Here is a 20,696-nt window from a genome sequence, read left to right as displayed (position 1 = left end):
ATTACAGTGTAGACATTATTAATGTTGTAAATGAATATCGTAGCTGGAAATGGCAGATTTATATGGCATGTCTACATAGGCGTACAGAGGCCCATTATCAGCAACCATCACTCCTGTGTTCCAATGGCACATTGTGTTAGCTAATCCAAGTTTATCATTTTAAGGGGCTAATTGATCTTTAGAAAACCCTTTTGCAATTGTTAGCACAGCTGAAAACTGTTGTCCTGATTAAAGAAGCAATAAAAACGGGCCTTCTTTAGACTAGTTGAGTATCTGGAGCATCAGCATTTGTGGGCTTGATTACAGGCTCAAAATGGCAAGAAACAAAGACTTTCTTCTGAAACTCGTCAGTCTATTCTTGTTCTGAGACATGAAGGCTATGCCATGTGAGAAAATGACAAACTGAATATGGTTAGCCTTGGTACGCTTTCCCCCCCATTCAAAATCAGCCATTTCCAGCTACAAGTCATTTACAACATTAACAATGTCTACACTGTATTTCTGATCAATTTGATGTTATTTTAATGGACAAAATGTTTAGCTTTTCTTTAAAAAAACAAGTACATTTCTAAGTGATCCCAAACTTTTGAACGGTAGTGTACATTTAAATGAATTAAGAAAATAAATGATACATTTACGGTGTACAGTAGTTATTCTCTGTATAGCCTACCATGCCTGAGCAGTCTCAGGCATTGGCCAGGGAGCCAGAGAAAAATCCCTGGGCAGACCTCTACTCTGTGGGACTGGCTGAAAGACCACAGCGCCCTCTGTTGGCAAATAACAGATGCAGCGAGATTCAGACACCAGTGTGTATTATTGTTAATTATGTAATTTAACCTAGATCTATACTGGTTTGTCTCATTGAAATAAACATATATTTTATAACAGGGATCTTATGTTTGGCTGGGAATGGTTCTCTATGTTGTGTGAACACAAACTCAATGGTTCACTGTCACTATCAGGTTAGAGTCACAGTTGTTCTGTGGAGTATAAAGTGTGTTTATATTATAGGTCCAGGCAGACGAGTTCTTCATGACGCTGTCATTAACCATCATAACGGTCATCGACCATCAGCAGAAGAAGCTTGCTGAAGCTCTCGTTGAGGGTCTCTCCACCAACCAGGGATGCTCAGAAGTCACACAGCAGTCAAAAGGAGGTCAGGTGCAAAGATAGTTGACAGACAAATTACATTTGACCAATCACAATCAATGATTTCATGTTCCATGACCAATAACTTGACACTTGTATTTTCTCAATTGTTTTTTTGTAGTTGGGTCATTTTAGCGACCCGATAGACTGTACTGACCAAACACATGGAGGCGCTGTCTGGGAAAGTGGAGCGTCTCCGCAAAGCCAAACAGGGAGAAACTCAAAATGGGGTAGTTTTTAAAATTTTTACTAGGCAGGTCAGTTAAGAGCAAATTCTTATTTACAATGACGACCTATCAAGGAACAGTGGGTTTACTGCCTTGTTCAGGGGCAGAATGATCGATTTTTACCTTGTCAGCTTGGGGATTCTATCCAGCAACCTTTCGGTTACTGGCTCAACGCTCTAACCACTAGGCTACCTTCCTTCAGTGCTGGTAAAGTCACTCAACATGTTTTTCTAAGCTATTGTCACTTGAAAATCTGACCACGTTAAAGAGAATTTGTTTAAGCAGGTGTAGGCAGGAGGTCTCAGGTATACACAGTGTGATTTCCAGAGGTCATACCTAGAGCTGTCAACGATGAAAATGTAGTCAAACAATGCACTATATATTTCTCAATAAAGATGAATTCCATAGAATTAGAAATTAGAATACAATGACATCCTATATGATGAATAATACTATGTATTCTCAAGCTCCTTTTGATTGTGATACTTTCATTTAACTAGTTTAATACCACAGGGGGGCGTTACATAGCTACATATGATTGCACATGCCAGGTAAATTCAGTCTTAATTGATTCAAAGTGGAATACAGAGCCTGCTTTCATTTAATTCCCAAATCAGAAAATGTCATATGTAATATCCAATTGACAATTCCCTGCTACAGAACACTGTTAAAAAACACTTACAATACTACAAACTTGGAATACTCCAACTGAAGCCAAAGACCTTGAGAGCCCACCTAACTTGATCCATGTTGTTCCATAAAATTGGCAAGTGTTTCTAATATTTTCTATTGGACACACATCAATTGAATTCTTAGTAGTGGGCGTGTTTCTTTTTCTCATTGGTACGTTTTGCTGACAGTCAACAGCTCATTCGTTTTCAGCACCTCCTCTTCTCTCCGCTGACTGGCTCCCCGTGACTTTGCTAGAGAGTGCGTTTACAGTTTTCAGCGCAAGCTACGTTCCTATGTTGCTACCACGACCACAGACCAAAATGCGTTGGACATGGCTACAAACTACAATTCCTGACGAAAGTTGGATCATTTTGATCATGGAGAATCAATTTGAGGGAAACAACAAGCGTTAGTCACCTGGATATAGCTGCAATGCATTCCGTTGGCTACTTATTTGAGAGATAGGGGAAAAACTGCAACTCCTGTTGTGGTGTTCATGGAGGCTCACAGGACCATTTCAGTGAGCGAGAGGACCGGCGAAATGTCACCTGTGTAGTGTTGTTGTACACCTTGTAGTAAAGTATTTACCAAGACGAGAGTGCGGAGTACAAAAGCCTGGATCCCCATATTCTGCGTCAATTTATAAATTGGCCTGTTCAAATGTGAGCAAAAAAAGTTATCACGACAGCAGCTGCGCTGTGGGAGGTACCTCGCGAGCAACAAGATGATAAGATCATTGATATGACCTACTCCTTTATCCCGTTTAGTAAGCATTAGTCGATTATAATGAGCTTGTCGGTATCAAAGTAAAAGGTGGACGTCGCTGTGGTTTCAAAGCACCTTCAATTATGTGCTGGACTAGCTTCTTGATCTATCTAGGCTACTAAGACATTCAGACAGTTTTTCCATGAAGTAGTTTTCAGAATTTTGAATGAACTCTCATATCGTGTTGTGGAATTTGGAATGACTTTATGTCATTGCCGCACACACCTTGGACCAGCGTCTAGAGCTCCAACGCTATTGACTGCAACCCACCCGGGATAGTAGGCTGCACAGGAAGAATTGCGCAGTTTTCAGGTTTTTGTTTGTGTAGTCTTTTTACGGGTTCAATTGGCACCCATTTAAGCTCAGCTGGGTATTTCAACCATGTCCTCGAAAGACAATCCATGTCGGAAATTCCAAGCCAACATTTTCAACAAAAGTAAATGCCAGAATTGCTTTAAACCAAGAGAATCTCATTTATTGAGCGACGAAGATTTAAATCAGGTAAGCAAGTGTTGCCATATGTTTCACAGTCATGGGGTCATGCTCATTGGCGTAGCGCAGCTCCCGCTAGGCGTGGGGGGCCACAAGCTTTGGGGGTACTCACGGAGGTCGGGCCCCAGCCCCCCAGATAGCATATGAACACGTCATAAGCCATGAACAAACAATTTAGACAGACAGGAAATTGGCTTTAAAGCTGCAACATTTTCTCTCTCATGGCAAAATCTGTAGAATCACAGGAAGTTGGCTCAGGGATTCTTTAAAGTCAGGACGATCCTTGTCCATCAGAAAAACTATTTTAATACTAGCAACAAAATAGTTTTATTCAGCCTTAATTTACCTTTAGTATAATTTAAGGGAATATATTTGACTTAGGAATTTTGAAAGTACTTGAAATATTATTGAATATTACAGCCTGGTCTCAGACTAGACTACAGTAAATGTAAATCCGGGACACATTTGTATGGTATGTTACTTTTGGTATGGTTACTTCAGGAATAAACAAAAGTAGGCTTGCGAGTTTGAACCTCATCACTGACAACATTTGAGCAACTTTAACTACTTAACTTTTTTGTTACTTTGCAACTACTTAGCACCTTAGGTTAAAGGGTTGAGGTTAGGGTTAGCTAACTCCTAAACTTAACCCTATCCCCTAAACTCTAGCCTAGTTAATGTTCGCTAGCTAGCTTGAATTCGTAACATACGGTGTCTTCGGAAAGAATTGACTGCTTGACCTTTTCCACATTTTGTTACATCCTTATTCTACAATTGATTGAAATTGTTTCCCCCCTCAATCTAAACACAATACCCCAATAATGATGAGGTTTAGAAAGTTTTGCAAATGTAATAAACTGAAATGACATTTACATAAGTATTCAGACCTATTACTCAGTACTTTGTTGAAGCACCTTTGGCAGCGATTACAGCCTCGAGTCTTCTTTGGTATGACGCTATAAGCTTGGCGCACCTGTTTTTAGGGAGTTTCTCACATTCTTCTCAAGCTCTTTCAGGTTGCATGGGGAGCGTTGCTGCACAGCTATTTTCAGGTCTCCAGAGATGTTTGATTGGGTTCAAGTCCGGGCTCTGGCTGGGCCACATTCAGAAACTTGTCCTGAAGCCACTCCTGCATTGTCTTGGCCGTGTTCTTAGGGTTGTTGTCCTGTTGGAAGGTGAACACTTGCCCCAGTCTGAGGGCCTGAGCGCTCTGGGGCAGGTTTTCATCAAGGATATCTCTGTACTTTGCTTCATTCATCTTTGCCTCGATCCAGACTAATCTCACAGTCCCTGCCACTGAAAAACATCCCCACAGCATGTTGCTGCCACCATGCTTCACCGTTGAGATGGTGCCAGGTTTCCTCCATGTGACGCTTGGCATTCGGGCCAAAGAGTTACATTTTGGTTTCATCAGACCAGAGAATCTTGTTTCTCATGGTATGAGAGTCTTTAGGTGCCTTTTGGCAACTCCAAGCAGGCTGTCATGTGCCTTTTACTGAGGAATGGCTTCCAACTGGCCACTACTATAAAGGCCTGATTGGTGGAGTGCTGCAGATATGGTGGTCCTTCTGGAATGTTCTCCCATCTGTACAGTGGAACTCTAGAGCGCTGTCAGAGTGACCATCAGGTTCTTGGTCACCTCCCTGACCAAGGCCCTTCTCCGATTGCTCAGTTTGGCTGGGCAGCCAACTCTAGGAAGAGTCTTGGTGCTTTCAAACATCTTCCATTTCAAAATGATGGAGGCCGCTGTGTTCTTGTGGACCTTCAATGCGGCAGAATTTTTTTGGGTACCCATCCCCAGATCTATGCCTCAACTCAATCCTATCTCGAAGAGTTCTATGGACAATTCCTTCGACCTCATGGCTTGGTTTTTGCTCTGACATGTACTGTGGGACCCTATATATTGACAGGTGTGCCTTTCCAAATCATGTCCAATCAATTGAATTTACCTCAGGTGGACTCCAATCAAGTTGTAGAAAAATCTCAAGGATGATCAATGGAAACCAGATGCACCTGAGCTCAATTTCGAGTCTCAGACCAAAGGGTCTGAATACTTACGTAAATAAGGTGTTTATGATTTTGATTGGCAATTGGAAATTTCAGCAAAGTTCCAGTTTCCCAATACAGAAAGTGTACATTGTGCAGTAGAGTTTCCTGGGAGTTAGCCATCTGTCAAATAGGCATAGTACAAAGGTTTAGTTTAATTGGATGTAATTAGTTGTTAGCCCCAGGGTATAGGCTATCATCCTTAAACTAATCTGTGCACGAATTAACTCCCTGACATGAAAGAGCATAATGCATGAAATGGCACTGACAGTTTTAAAAGAAGTCAACGAGGAGATGCATGCAGGATACATTTTGTTAGGCTTGTCAAACACATCGTGGTTGAATGAAAAGCGTTTTGAATAAAATCAAATGCATTTATAATGCCCACAAAGTGCTTATACAGAAACCCAGCCTAAAACCCCAAACAGCAAGCAATGCAGATGTAGAAACCACAACTTAGTACTTTTCCTATGGTGAGAATAGAATCATTGCTTACATTGCACATTTTACATTGTTGCCATCACCTTGACATAAGAGAGCTGGCTAAGAATGGCCTTGGTATAGAATTAAGTTGTTATATTGGTGAGAAGTGCCTGCTCTTTAACAGGGGAGACACCCAAAAAGCCATGTAATTTTGATCAGAAGACTACAGGAATAGCTACGCAGTGACGGTGCTGATTTTCTCAACACTGTACACCATTCGTTCTAGACATATGAGAGGTTGTTAGGTCAAATCTAGAGATTAGCCTTCCAGCGTGTACAGCCATGGCATTTGGAAAGCTCTTAGAAGCAGGTGGTCCTGACTCAACACTGAAACACGTCATATTATGACTAAATATGTGATTGACTCACACACGTTGCATCCACGGACACACACACACACACACACACACACACACATTCACTCTGTCTGGGTCTGCTTGACTTTAGGAGTAGTTTGTCTCTTGACTGGACATCTTCAACTGTACACAGCGCCACATCTATTCCACGACATTGACACTAGAGACTGACACCTTTAGCTAGACACAACATTACATCTATTCCATGATATTCACAACCGACTGTCGTCCTTGCGCAGATGAAAATAGCTCTGTGGCAGACTTACCTAGTGGAATTCCTGACCCAAAAGGCTATCAAAAGACCTCATTGTGCTACTAACTTGTAAACTCTAGTCTCGTTAGCCAGGCGTCTCATTATCATCAACACCAAAGGCCCAGCACACATTACATATGAGAGTTTTTCTTCGTAAATCTCAGAGAGCTTTGGTCATTCCTTTAGTATTTGACCCCCCCCCCCCTCCCACTCATCCCATCTAGCCCACATTCTCTCAGTGCGGTATTACATAGTCATTATGATGGGGGGGTTGTGAGATGAACGCACCACACAAATGACTGCGTTTAACCATTGAATGGTAAAAGCTGACCTAAATCCGTCTTGCTCGTCCCTTCTCAGGGGAATTCAGCATAGGCCCCCTGTCTGGTCATGTGAAGAGAGATTGCTCTTTTTCTCTCTAAAGCGCTGCTCTCTTTTTCTTTTTTTTTTTTTTACCTCTTCTCATTTTCTAGGGGCAGGGGGGTAACATTCTGTAACATTTCTCCATTGTCTTCTTCCATCTGTAATATAGTCAGATATCGGCTTAATCGGAATGAACAGCCATTATCCCAGAAATGCCACAATGGATTCCCTGCTCAGCCCTAAGATGGTGACTTATCAATATTTTAAGCATATAGACCACACACTTAAGTGGCTATCTGAACTCAGAGATGTTGTTAGTGTAAAGAGACTCATAAGTTCCTTTTTGTATGCTTGACTTGTACTATACAGGTAACTGCCAAAATAATGGAAACACTTGAGTAAGTGAGGGATGCGAAGTATATTGCAAGCTGGCACTTCCACACCAATGACTGTGTATATAAATGGACAAAGCCATTGATCACGTGACACCATTCATTTTTTTAAACCACTTTTTCGTGATATCCAATTGGTAGTTAGTCTTGTCCCATCGACGAAACTCCTGTATGGACTTGGGAGAGGCGAAGGTTGAGAGCCATGCGTCCTCCGGAACACAACCCTGCCATGTTGCACTGCTTCTTGAGACACTATTATTTGTACCCCTTTTTTGTGATAATGTAGAAAGTACAGGTGACCATTTGATTATTTGTTCAGCTGTCTTTTATAGTTTGGGGGTAGAAGCTGTTAAGGAGCTATTTGGACCTAGACTTGGCGCTCCGGTAGCACCTGCTGTGCAGTAGCAGAGAGAACAGTCTGTGACTGGAGTCTTTGGCAATTTTTTGGGCCTTCCTCTGACACTGCCTAGCATAAAGGTCCTGGATGGCAGGAAACTTGGCCTCCGTGATGTTTCAGGCCATACACACTACCCTCTGTAGCGCCTTACGGTCGGATGCCGAGAAGTTGCCATACCAGGCGGTGATGCAACCGTTCAGGATGCTCTCGATATGCAAGCTGTAAAACATTTTGAGGATCTGGGGACCAATGCCAAAACCTTTCAGTCTCCTGAGGGGGAAAAGGTGTTTTGCCCTCTTCACGACTGTCTTGGTGTGCTTGGACCATGATAGTTTGTTGGTGATGTGGACACCAAGGAACTTAACTCTCGAACTGCACCACTACAGCCACGTCGATGTTAATGGGGGCCTGTTCGGCCCTCCTTTTCCTGTAGTCCACGATCATCTCCTTTGTCTTGCTCACATTGAGGGAGAGGTTGTTGTCCTGGCACCACACTGCCAGGTCTCTGACCTCCTCCCTATAGGCTGTCTTGTCAGTGATCAGGCCTACCACTGCTGTGTCGTCAGCAAACTTAATGATGGTGTTGGAGTCGTGCTTGGCCACGCAGTCGTGGGTGAACAGGGAGTACAGAAGGGGACTGAGGACGCACCTCTGAAGAGCCCCGGTGATGAGGATCAGCATGGTGGATGTAGTTGTGTGTGTGGGGGGGAGGAGAGTTTATGTTGCTGTTTCCTTTAAGTTGGCAGTGACCTGTAGCTATCACTGTTTTGGCATTCTCTTGCCTTTCATTGCGCCAAGCAGAGAAACATCCAACGTTGTAATCAAAGATAAAGCAGCTTTACATTGGATTAGAAATAACATTTAGCGGGGGGGAACTTTTGACCTTGATCAGAGTATATTAAAGTGGGACATTTAGCTCTCATTGTCACACTCAACCTTGTCCCCTTTTTATACTTTCCCATAGCGACATGATGGATTTATGGAGTTATAACTGAGCACTTTCCATAAGCCAATTTGATTGTTTAGGTTTAATGGGAGTAGGTAAGCATAAATCCTTTTTAAACATGCTCAACAAAACTCCAGCAATGGCTATATACACAGCGAGACCAATCCAATCCCTTCAGATCAAGTTGGAGCTCAACAGGCTTTAGTAGTGTTGTTGCGTACATAGCCAAAATCTGATTTCACTAGGCTAACTGCTGCCTGTGTATGATTTAACTGCATTTAAAAAAAAATGTAATGCAGTGAATCAGAGTCCTGAGTCTTTTTGTGTGTTTTTTTTTGTGTTGAAGAGAACATATTTTTGTCACACTACTTCTCCCTTCCTTTTCTGCTTCGCTCCACACTTTCTTGCCCGCCCACTTAGGGGGATCACAGGGAAAATCACGTGTTAGAGGCTATTTCCCCCTTTAAAAAAAGAAGAAAAAAGGCAGTACTGGTGCTCTGGAATGCAGCCAGTTAGTGTGTGCAGCCTGAACACCGCTCACACAGCTGGTCCAAACAGCCAGCCAAAGCGTGCAACTTGTACACAATCTATTGAAACAGACAGCCAGTGTGTCGTCAGATTATTCTGGGACATACTTGAGTAATCATCCAGGGCTCATAATCATGGCCGACTACCAACCAGGCCCCTGACCTCCAGGGGGCCCACATTTGATTTTGTTAGTCATTCTCACTCGTATCATATTATGATGGCACAGGTCATTACAAAATGTGTAGAATTTTTGTACAAATTTTTTTTTTTTTTTTTTTACAAAGGTAAGGGAGTGCCAAGATGGAGGTGCTTCAAAACCCCCTGTCAGTCATTTAGTTTGTGTGATAGATATAGATAGATATCATATCTCATTGGCTGTGATGGTCATGGAATTTTGGATGATGGTTATTGGTCAGCCAAGTGATTCCGGTCACCATAATAACCTTTTCATTTTTTAGATACACATTTTCTCCCCTCCTCTGCTCCTTACTGCATGTGCTGCTGCAGGGAATGGGGGTGTTGGCTAAGCAACCGAAGACTCTCATTTGCTACAACGTCTTGCTTGTTTCAGCAAGGAGCAGCAGTTTCGTGACAGAGTCCATGTTGCAGCAGAAACGGACTCAACCGCACGAATGCCCGGCCGTCCCGTCTTCAGTCAGCTGCTTTGTTCCACAAAAAAATTAAATGTATATATTTTACGGGTTATTGTTTTATGGTGGTGTTCATCCACAACCATCGGTTATCAAGTAATTACTCTATCCCTAATATGTGTGTGTATATATACACAAAAGTATGTGGACACCCCTTCAAACTAGTGTGTTCGGCTAGTTTAGCCACATGCGTTGCTGACAGGCGTATAAAATCGAGCATCTGGCCATGTAATCTCCATAGACAAACATTGTCAGTAGAATGGCCTTACTTGAAGAGCTCAGTGACTTTCAACTTGGCACCGTCATGGGATGCCACTTTTCCAACAAGTCAGTTTTAAAAAATGCCTGCTCTGCCAGAGCTGCCCCGGTCAACTGTAAGTGGTGTTATTGTGAAGTGAAAATATCTAGGAGCAACATGGCTCAGCCGCGAAGTGGTAACGGGACCGCTGAGTGCTGAAGCGCGTAGCACTTAAAAATAGTCTGCCTTCAGGTTGCAGCACTCCCCACCGAGTTCCAAACTGCCTCTGGTAGCAACGTCAGCACAAGAACTGTTCATCGGGAGCTTCATGAAATGGGCTTCCATGGCCGAGCAGCCGAGCATTGAATGGAGTGGTGTAAAGCTCGCCGCCTTTGGACTCTGGAGCAGTGGAAACGCGTTCTCTGGAGTGATGAATCACGCTTCACCGTCTGGCAGTCCGATGAACGAATCTGGGTTTAACGGATGCCAGGGGAACACTACCTGCCCCAATAGTGCCAACTGTAAAGTTTGGTGGAGGAGGAATAATGGTCTTGCTGTTTTTCATGGTTCATGCTAGGCCCCTTGGTTCCAGTGAATGGAAAAACACTACAGCATACCATGACATTCTAGATAATTCTGTGCTTCCAATTTTTTGGCAACTGTTTGGGGAAGGCCCTTTTCCTATTTCAGCATAACAATGACCCTGTGCACAAAGCGTGGTCCATACAGAAATGTTTTGTTGATCAGTGTGGGAGATCTTGACTGGCCTGCACAGAGCCCTGACCTCAACCCAAGCAAACACTTTTGGGAGGATTTGGAACGCTGACTATGAGCAAGGCCTAAAGGACCAACATCAGTGCCCGACCTCACTAATGCTCTTGCGGCTGAATGGGAAGCAAGTCCCCGCAGCAATGTTCCAACATCTAGTGGAAAGCCTTCGCAAAAGAGTGGAGCCTGTAATGGCAGCAAAGAGGGCACCAACTCCATATTAATGCCTATGATTTTGGAATGAGATGTTTGACGAGCAGGTGTCCACACACTCTTGGTCATGTAGTGTACATTGGTAATAAACGGCTATAACGCAAGGCTATTTCAATGTTATGCGGTCTGACATTACTCTTACTGGAGGTTACGCAAGAGTCCCTAGATAAGAGCATCTGCTTGGTGAGTCTTATTAAATCATTATTTCGCCAATTAATTATTTTGTTAACGCTTTCTTTAATCCATACATTTTTTTTCTTCCCCATTAGGCAAAACCTATATATGGAGGATGGTTGCTCCTGGCTCCAGAAGGAACCAATTTTGGCAATCCCTTGCACAGATCTCGGGTAAGTTAGTTAACCTCTGGTTGGTTTTGACAAATATATTCTAACCCAGTTGTAAACTTGTTGTCAAGTGCATTCAATTGAGATGTGAAAATGTATTGTAGAAGTCCTTCTAGATTCACTCAATCATTTGGTACGGTTATGCAGAAGAATAAGGGGGACACTTTATCAAAGCAACAGGCCTACAGCAATTGATTGTTTTATGTCACCTCTAAAGTTCTGAGTTAATATAATATAATCCTCAATATATTATTTATATTATATTATTATATTATATTTTATATTATTCTGAGTTCACAGCAAGCTATTCTTGTGACGTCGGTCTCTGTAGTCTTGTCTCTGTTCTGCCACAAACAAACTGAAATGAATAAAACTGGAGTTGCGGTTTGCAGAAAGTTAACAATTGTTAGCTTAGCAGATGGAAAAATAACTGCAATAGTCTTGAATCAGGATGTTTTGACTCGCCTGCGAGTCTTGTATGAGCTAAGGCTACGCTCGACTGAGGTTTGGAGCCAGAGTGTGACCGTTTAGTCACAATTTGCAACCCTTTTGACTTGGCTGTGCGAGTAAGAACACAGTGAGTGGGCGGCTCCCTGTGGGTGGCATGGTGCGCCTTCTAAAAAAAGGGGCTAATGAGCATAATATTGACTCCATCTCTCTGCTGCCGGTGCCCTGGGGTAGTTTGTAACACTTACTTTCCGTGTTCGCTCCGATATGATGTTGGAGCGTCCTAAAAGAGGAAGATTGAGGGGGAGTGGGAAAAGTCCCGGTTCTCACAGCCCCTGATGGCTTCCATATGGAGGGAGAGCATCTCTGGAGCCATCGGCCTCAGCCCTGTCAACAGTTCCCACCTCGTGATAACATTCACAGGCACTTTTTCTTTTCTTCAGGAGTGTAAACAAACACAAATGCTGAATTAGGGGTTTAAATGATTGGCCCATATGAAAGGTTGACGATGGATGTAAGGATCCCTGTTAGATTTGAAGTTGGCAGAGGACTCAACTGTAGGTATGGTCGGTCCCGTATTGGGTAGGGATGGGGGGGAGGGGGGGTCGCTATTACAGTGCCGTTTTCTCTATTTTTGCATATTATGGACACTGAATGTTGTCAGCTCTCCAACCAAAACATAATATTGCAACTTTTTAAAAAATGTATTTAATAAACAAAGTTATGTACCTGTGTGGAAAAAGTAATTGCCACCACACACTCGACTGGTTGTGCCACCTTTCTAACTGCAATGACTGCATATAAACACTTCCTGTAGTTGTTGATCAGTCTCGCATCCCCGTGGAGGAATTTTGGCCCGCTCATCCATGCAGAACTGGTTTAACTCGGTGACATTTGTGGGTTTTCGACTATGAACTGATCGTTTCAGGACCTGCCACAACATCTCAATCGGTTTTAGGTCTGCACTTTGACTAGGCCATTCCAGAACTTTAAAATGTGTTGTTTTTGAGCCATTCTGATGTAGCGTTGTTTGTGATTTTTGGATCGCTGTCTTGTTTGCATGACCCAGCTGCACTTCCACTCACGGATGGATGTGCCTGACATTCTCTGATACAGAGCAGAATTCATGGTTCCTTCAATGTTGGCAAGTCATCCAGGTCCTGAGGCAGCAAAGCATCCCCAAACCATCACACTACCGCCACCGTGCGGTTCTTACTGTGGAATGCGGTGTTTGGTTTTCACCAGTCCTGTTGTCCAAAAAGTTCCACTTTTGATTAGTCTGTTCATCGAACATTCTTCCAAGAGGCTTCACAATCTTCCAGGTGTTTTTTGGGGGGAGGGCTTGAGTCGACCTTTTGGGGCGACATGGATCCCGTTATGTCCGGCGAAAGCCAAACACTGGATTCAGTGGTCCCCCTCTGAGCCTTATATAATGGCCTCTGAATTAGTATGATGTTCCTGTAAGTCAGGCTTCGCTGAGGCCGCCTATCGGCAGCCCTATTCGGGGGGCCCCCGACGCCCCGTAGCTCACAAAGCACTTCCCCGTCTTTTATTGATGGATCTCGGCAGGAAACCAAGGCCAGAAACTTAAACACCCGGACAAAACTGGGCATTAAGAAAGGAGGGGTTGGTGATAGAGGGCTAGTGTAGAGGGTATAAAAGTGTGGAAAACACAGCCTACCATTTATCATATTCACTAAAAAGAGTCACTGAGCGCTGGTTTCGCCCTCAGGTTTCTTTGCATACGTTCTAATACCTGGAACTCCACTAGTTCCTTCAAGGGGAAAACGAGGGAATGAGATGGAACAGATTGGGTTTAAGGGATGATTTAGTTTTTTTTTGTCTTGTGATGATCCAATCTTCTCCTCAAACAAACATGGACTAACCTGTTTGTAGAATTTACCCTTGGAGGACACTTTGGTGTTGGAGGGTTTAGCTACAGTACATAGAGTGTATGCTGGATGTTTCTGTTTTGGCTGTGGTATGTTTTCATCAGATGCTAGCGGAGGTTCCTGTTAGCGCCAGGAATGTATCCTGGTGAACGGTGATCGCTCAGCGATCATATCTAGGTGGTTTGCTTAAGTCAACCTCTCCTCTGTTACAGAGTTGGAGGAATTCTCTCTCTCTCTCTCTCTCTCTCTTGGTCTCGGTCTCTCTCTCTCTCGGTCTCTCTCTCTGTATTTAAGTGACACACATGTCCAGTATGTAGTACAACAGTCTGTAATTTTCAAATGTTGCCAAGCCAACACAGTAGATACCGAATGGTAAACTTTACCCGTGTGTGTGTGTGCGCGCGGCGCGTGTCTGCGTGTTGGGGTAATAGTGTTGGCTCAGTCCTGGCTTTGGGATCAAGGACACACTGACTCACTAAATCATCTGCAGCCATGTCCCTGAAAAAAAGAGCTATGAAACCGCAAGGCATGCTGAGGACTTTTCGGTGTTGTTGGGCTTGGGGATTCTTCACAGTGATCCCTGCTTTATAATGTAGCCACTATAGGTTCATAGATTCATAGGCTAACTCCCTACACATACAGTATGTGTTCTGTGGTCATTGAAAATCCAACCGTGCCTGTATACCACCACTTTCAGAAGCTGCGTTGCGCTTAGCATTTGAGCTACATTTCTTTTACCCAAATCAACAGTTAAAGTCTTATAATAGCATACATATTATGTAGTGTAAGTTGCCCTATCAGATGTCACTATAACTAGCATCTCTAACTCTCACTCTCTCTCTCTCTCTGTCTCTCCAGAAATGGCAGAGGAGGTTCTTCATCCTATATGAACATGGATTACTCCGCTACGCCCTGGACGAGATGGTGAGTCAACTTCCCCGTTAAGCACTAAATTATGTTTTATGATGTCCGTAGTTTATTAGCGAGTTCTTTCTCCACGAAGGCCGTTTTTTATTTTTTTACACAACCGGAGACGTTTACGCCCAGTTTAGACATGAAAACAGTCTAAATGTTGTGCGTGTGTTGTCAGTCAAGTTGGACACATGCCTTTTTTGATGTTTTCCGGCATGTGTAAGCCGGAGTGTTGCGATTCTGACACTCTCCTGAGGCGTACCTGTGTGCCTGAGGTGGGCCCGGTGCCACAGGGCTGGGTTGTCAACACTCCGAGCACACCGTCCCTCTGGGGCTAGCGTAGCATCACGCTAACATGCTAATTCGTAGAGAACTAGCTCAGTGAGCATGAAAGGAATGCGGGGACACCAGGTGTCACAGATAAGTCTGGTAGACAGGTGTGCTTTGTTTTAAGGTGCAAACAAACCTGTGCAACTGACCATGGCAACTTCCCACCTGAGGCATAAAAACGGCCATTTTTAATCCACTTTGACGCCTTTCTGTTTATCAGTGTCACTGTTGGATACTCTGTATCCTACTACCTTCCCTACCAACACATTATGTTCTGACAACTTGTGACAACGTTACATGTTGTTAAGAAGGTTGGTCGTGATGACATTACCACGTGACAGCGTTGTGATGAAGTTGCCACAAAGTTGTAATTGTTTCTCTAAAGTAAATTAAGTTGAGGTACACATTCAACACTGCCCTCTTAGTGCCAGCAGTTTAGCAATTCATATGAGGAGTGGAGAGAGTGGGCATGCAGTGTATTGATTGGCCCGTATTCCTCTTATCCAACTGCTTGGAAAGAGAGGCTCTTTAAAAAAGAAAAAAAACATTGAACGGGAGGTGAAAAACGCATCGGGAGGAAAGAGCACTTTGCTCATTGCTGTTGACTCATTCTCTCTGCGGTGTTCGTTGGTGAGCGATGCTGAGTGTCCTTATGTAAGCGAGGCAGTGGGAAGAGGCCTTTTCTGGTGTGTGTGTGTGTGTGTGTGCGTGCACATTGGCTGTGAAGCTATTGGTATGTGGGTGGAATACGCATCTCTCAACTCGACGGGGTCATCACAAAAGAACTGTTGATCTGTGGAGACCTGTTACGTACATACTAATGCACGCATGTATCAGTGTGTAGGAAAGGAACAGGACATGTCACATTGATCATCCTCTCACCGGGTGAAGCATACCTGAGAGTCAGTGAAATGAAATATTTCTGAGGTGTGAGTCCAAAGGAGCGTACGTACGGTCTTAAAGACAGCGATTTGGATTCGAGCGAGGGGACAAATAAAGAATACGTACGGAGGAGAGGGGGAGGAGGAAAGTGAAAGAAAAAGAGTGTCTCCCACTCGCCCTCCCTTTCCCTTCCTCCTCGGTTAGTGTCACTTCATCTTTTCATCTGCCGTCTGAAAGGAGGATCAAAATGGGTCAGCAACGGAGGTGGAGAGCTGGAGTGCTCTAAATATAGATCTGTGAAGTGTAGAACAAGCGATGATGAATGTTTGAATAATTGTTGGGCCATTTTTAATAAGCGGCTGCAAATTAAGCTAAATAGCTCCTGTATCTGGCACCAGAAGCTAGGCCTTTGGTGAAACCGAGCGCAAGTTGCTCAAATATCCTATATTATACTCTCTTGTTGGATTGTAAGCTTTATTTAACTAGGCAAGTCAGTTAACTTCTTATGGCTGCCATCCCGTTAACGGGATAATTGTCATCAACAACCGCTGAATTGCATAGTGTACATACAAATAATATTACTAAAAATATTTATATTTATGAAATCACAAGTGCAATATAGCAAAACGCAGCTTAGTCTTTTGTTAATCCACCTGTCGTATCAGATTTTGAAAATATGCTTTACAGCGAAAGCAATCCAAGCGTTTGTAAGTTTAATGATCGCTCGACAAAACAATAAGTACACCTAGCATCAAGTAGCTTGGTCACGAAAATCAGAAAAGGAATCAAATTAATCGTTTACCTTTGATCTTCTGAAGTTTTCACTCACGGGACTCCCAGTTACACAATAAATGTTCCTTTTGTTCCATAAAGATGATTTTTATATCCAAAATACCTCCGTTTGTTTGGCGTGTTATGTTCAGAAATCCACAGGAAAAAGCGGTCACGACAACGCAAACAAATTCCACAGAAACATGTCAAATGTTTTTTATAATCAATCCTCAGGTTATTTTTAAAATATATAATCGATAAGATATCAACCGCAACTGTCTTTTTCAGTCGGAGAGGGAAAGGCAATGGCAGCCCAAACTCAGTTACGCATACAAAACGCTGCTGGCACCCGGCCATACAATGACGCGATGATATCTTTCTCGCTCATTTTTTCAAAATAAAAGCCTGAAACTATGTCTAAAGACTGACACCTTGAGGAAGCGATGGGAAAAGGAATCTGGTTGATATCCCTTTAAATGGAGTATAGGCAGGCTATGGAACATGGAGTTTTCAAAATAGAAGCCACTTCCTGGTTTTATTTTCCTCAGGGTTTCACCTGCAATATCAGTTCTGTTATACTCAGACAATATTTTGACAGTTTTGGAAACTTTAGTGTTCTCTATCCAATACTACTAATACTATGCATATATTAGCAACTGAGACTGAGGAGCAGGCCGTTTAGTTTGGGCAACTTATTCATCCAAGCTACTCAATACTGCCCCCCCAGCCATAAGAAGTTAAGAATACATTCTTATTTACATTGACTGCCTACCGGGGAACAGTGGGTTGTTCAGGGGCAGAACAACTTATTTTTTTTTACCTTGTCTGCTCGGGGATTCGATCAGCAACCTTTCGATTACGGGCCCAACGCTCTAACCACTAGGCTACCTAGCAGTGCTTCTGATCTTGGGGTGTGTGTACCTTCAGGGGTGCTTGGCTTATCCACAGGGTATTTTGGAAGACTCATAAGAACATAGGCCTACTGGTAAAATGCACGAGAGGGTATGTCCGTGGTACTCCAGGCAGAGCATAATGTGATTTTGAGGGTACAGGAACCAAAAAAGGTTGAGGACCACTGGCCTAAAGCACATTACGTATGTGGGAGAGGCGAGTTGTGTACCGTCCCTAAGAATTATTGCACTGTGTAGAATAAGGTGTGTGTGTGTGTGTGTTTCGCATGTGTGTTTCCCTCCCTGATGGAGAGTGCTGTATCCCCAGGACATAATGAGAGGGCAGGGATGGAGGAAGGCCTCGGTGGGGCTGCTGAGACCACACTCCTCTTCCTCTCCATATCAAATATACCCTTCGTCACCCAGCCTCCTAACACTCAACAACATACATGCACTACGTTAGAAAAACAAGCAGCACTGCGCACGACTACACAACACTAGGCATAAACGTCTAACCACAACACAAGGCTATGGGCAATAATATCATACAGCATAAACGCACTCCAAACATAGGACAATGACATGTACAGTAACGCACTTTAACACAAGGAAATACACACACACACTCCTTTAGACTTTTGAGAAATGGGAACGACAAAAAGCATGACGTCTCCTCGAAACCATGAAACCCAGGGCCTGTAGCCACATCAGAGGCCCACCAGAGAGCACAGGGTTGGGTTTAGGAGATGAGAAGGTTGCCCCTGTGTGTGTGTATTTTTCCCGGGGCCTTTAGTTTTTATGGCTCTGGTGTCCTGCATGGCTCTAAACAGGCCCAGATGGGCTGTGGTCCCAACCCGCAGGATGTGGCATCGCCCTGGGGGGGGGAGATCACACGTTCCCACTGGGCGTTTTTGGGGTCACCCTCTACTCCTCCAGGGGTGAACAGTGAACACCCAGTGAGACTCCACCACCATTTTAGACCAGGAGGGCAAGAGTGGCTTTGAAGAGAGGTTATCAGAGGGAGACTGTGTGTATGTGGAAGGAGAGGGGGAAGATATACCAAAGAGAGAGAGAGAGTGTGTGTGTGTGGGAGGGGATAGCAGAGAGAGAAAGTGTGGGTGGGTGGATGGAGAATAGGAAGAGTTACTTTCCAGTAGATGGGAAAAAATAGATGGAGGGAGAGAGAATGAGCGGAACGTGTCTGCCTATATCAAACATGTGCATCCGTCCTAGTGTATGGTACAATGGGCTTTGAGCTTTAGTGCTGGGTTTGTCGTAGCATAGACCCCAAAACAAGTAACATTTTCTAAGTACATTTCCAAAAGGAATCTGTAAACTTGGAGCTTTATGTTAAAGATTTCATCCTTGTCACTGATTTTGAAAGATATGAATTCAATTGACATATGAATGAAAGCACCAATCGTGGAACATGCGATATTGACAAGTTTCGCAAGGGCTGTCTGAAGTTGTCGCGTTGCCTTGGCAACGCCTTTCTGTTTCTTTGTTCAACAGCGCGTTAAATGGATGTTTGACCATGGCATGGGTGAATTGTAGGCTACCAGAGGTGACTTTTTTTGTTTTCTTTTGTTAAAACAACTAGCTGTTTTTGCAATCCTAAAGCGGCTCAAGAATGTGGTGTGCGTGTGCGTGTGTGTGTGTGTGTGTGTGTGTGTGTGTGAGCGCTTGTGTAGGACAAAGAGTGCTTGACTGCAGAGTGTGTGTCAAGAACAAGTGTTGCTGGGTCAGAAGTGTTTCAAGGCCTCAGACAGGAGTCACTGTCACCTGCAGGAGTCAAGAGTTGAGTAAGCAGTTCTAGAGGAACATAATGTCATTGCTGAACTTATTTCCACAAATATGGCTTTCACTTTTGCATGGAACATGTTGTGATGTGTATTATGCTTAGACTGCGTGACAGAAGCGCGTATCACAGACTCACGCTCCACAATCCCTTATCACACCTCGGACAAGGCAGGCGTGGAGATTTTTTTGTCTCAGCGGGAGACTCTTGACAACATCACCAGCACACCGCTCGACACCCACTCTCTAATGACCCTCCTGCGACGCTCGACACCCACTCTCTAATGACCCTCCTGCGACGCTCGACACCCACTCTCTAATGACCCTCCTGCGACGCGGTCTAAAATGGGCCCGGCCACACCTCCTATTGACCACTTCGTTGGCTTGGTTCAAACGCACAGCTCAACACCTACACTCCAACAGCCACTGTGTGACGTGGCTTAAAATAGGTTTGGTGTTCATGTTAGTATTCATGCTAAAGAAAGTCGCACACTCCATCTATAAACTTCCAGCAATTTATTGGGTATACTACTAATTTACCAACGTTTCGGCCTCACTGTGCCTTCCTCAGGGTGCGGAGGAAGGCACAGGGTGCGGAGGAAGGCACAGGGTGCGGAGGAAGGCACAGGGTGCGGAGGAAGGCACAGTGATGCCGAAACATTGGTAAAAACACCCATTAAATTGCTGTGAGTTTATATATGGAGTGAGCGACATTCTTTATTTTTAGAGTTTATTCGCCGTTAGTCAGCACCTCCACACAAACACATTTGTCTGGTTGTGCGCCAGCTCATGTTTTGAATCTAGTATTCATGCTCAACACACCCACTAACTTGTTGGCATGAGGTGGAGAATCCGACTCGGGTGGGATATCGTTTTGTCTTGCTGCTGCTGTTTTTTTTTCTTCTTTTTCTCCAGACGCTGTAGAAGTACATCTATGAATGTTATCATATTAGGTTACTTGTTTCCTGACTGTGTTTCAGCTTTTGTATCCTGTTAGGGTAGGCCAGATTCTGTTGCTGTATCGAAAACCATGAATTAGAGCTAGGATTGATTTTATGTTGATTTTTGCAATCGTTGTTTCTGCTCTGGCATTTCCTTTTTTAAGTTAATATTACATGCTGTCTATTGGGCATGTTGTTATATTGGCGTGTTAGCCTAAGTAACTTTGATCAGTGATTGGATCACCGTTCCCTTGTTCTCACTGGTTCTATCACGGCAGCTCTTTTAAAAGTGTTGCCTTTAGCATCCCGAGGCTAGTAGTCTTATCTAATTCTTCTGGTGTGATTTATATAAAAGTGGTTGTCGAAGGATAAGGGATTGTGGGGTTGGTCAGAGCCGAAGCAGATCTGATTCTACACGAAGGCCATAGAGGCACCACTAAATGCTGTTCAGTCTCACTTGGACAAACCGAACTGTACTTACTTTTTAATTGCTGGCGTTTGGCCTCTTCTTTCCCTCTTTTTACAGCTTGTTTGCTTGAACGCACCGCTACA

General features: G+C 43.7%; 1 protein-coding gene across 5 annotated transcripts in view; it reads left to right on the top strand.

Moving 5' to 3' along the window:
- Positions 1 to 2,186: 2,186 nt before the first annotated feature.
- si:ch73-103b11.2 (putative leucine-rich repeat-containing protein DDB_G0290503) overlaps positions 2,187 to 20,696 on the top strand; it is a 108,457-nt gene continuing 89,947 nt past the window's right edge. For 2 of the 5 annotated variants that reach the window (XM_035747920.2, XM_035747927.2), the window contains exons 1-3: positions 2,191 to 3,314; positions 11,208 to 11,285; positions 14,480 to 14,545. In XM_035747920.2, the coding sequence (XP_035603813.1) occupies positions 3,195 to 3,314; positions 11,208 to 11,285; positions 14,480 to 14,545 (264 nt within the window). In that variant the 5' untranslated portion in view covers positions 2,191 to 3,194. Of the gene's footprint in view, positions 3,315 to 11,207; positions 11,286 to 14,479; positions 14,546 to 20,696 lie in introns of all 5 variants that reach the window. The other 3 variants (XM_052488375.1, XM_035747911.2, XM_035747933.2) reach the window with 3 other exon arrangements.

The sequence above is a fragment of the Oncorhynchus keta genome, chromosome 3 (genome assembly GCF_023373465.1).
Source record: "Oncorhynchus keta strain PuntledgeMale-10-30-2019 chromosome 3, Oket_V2, whole genome shotgun sequence".
Lineage (NCBI taxonomy): Eukaryota > Metazoa > Chordata > Actinopteri > Salmoniformes > Salmonidae > Oncorhynchus > Oncorhynchus keta.
The sequence above is the reverse complement of the archived record's forward strand: the minus strand, read 5'-3'. Positions and strand labels throughout refer to the sequence as shown.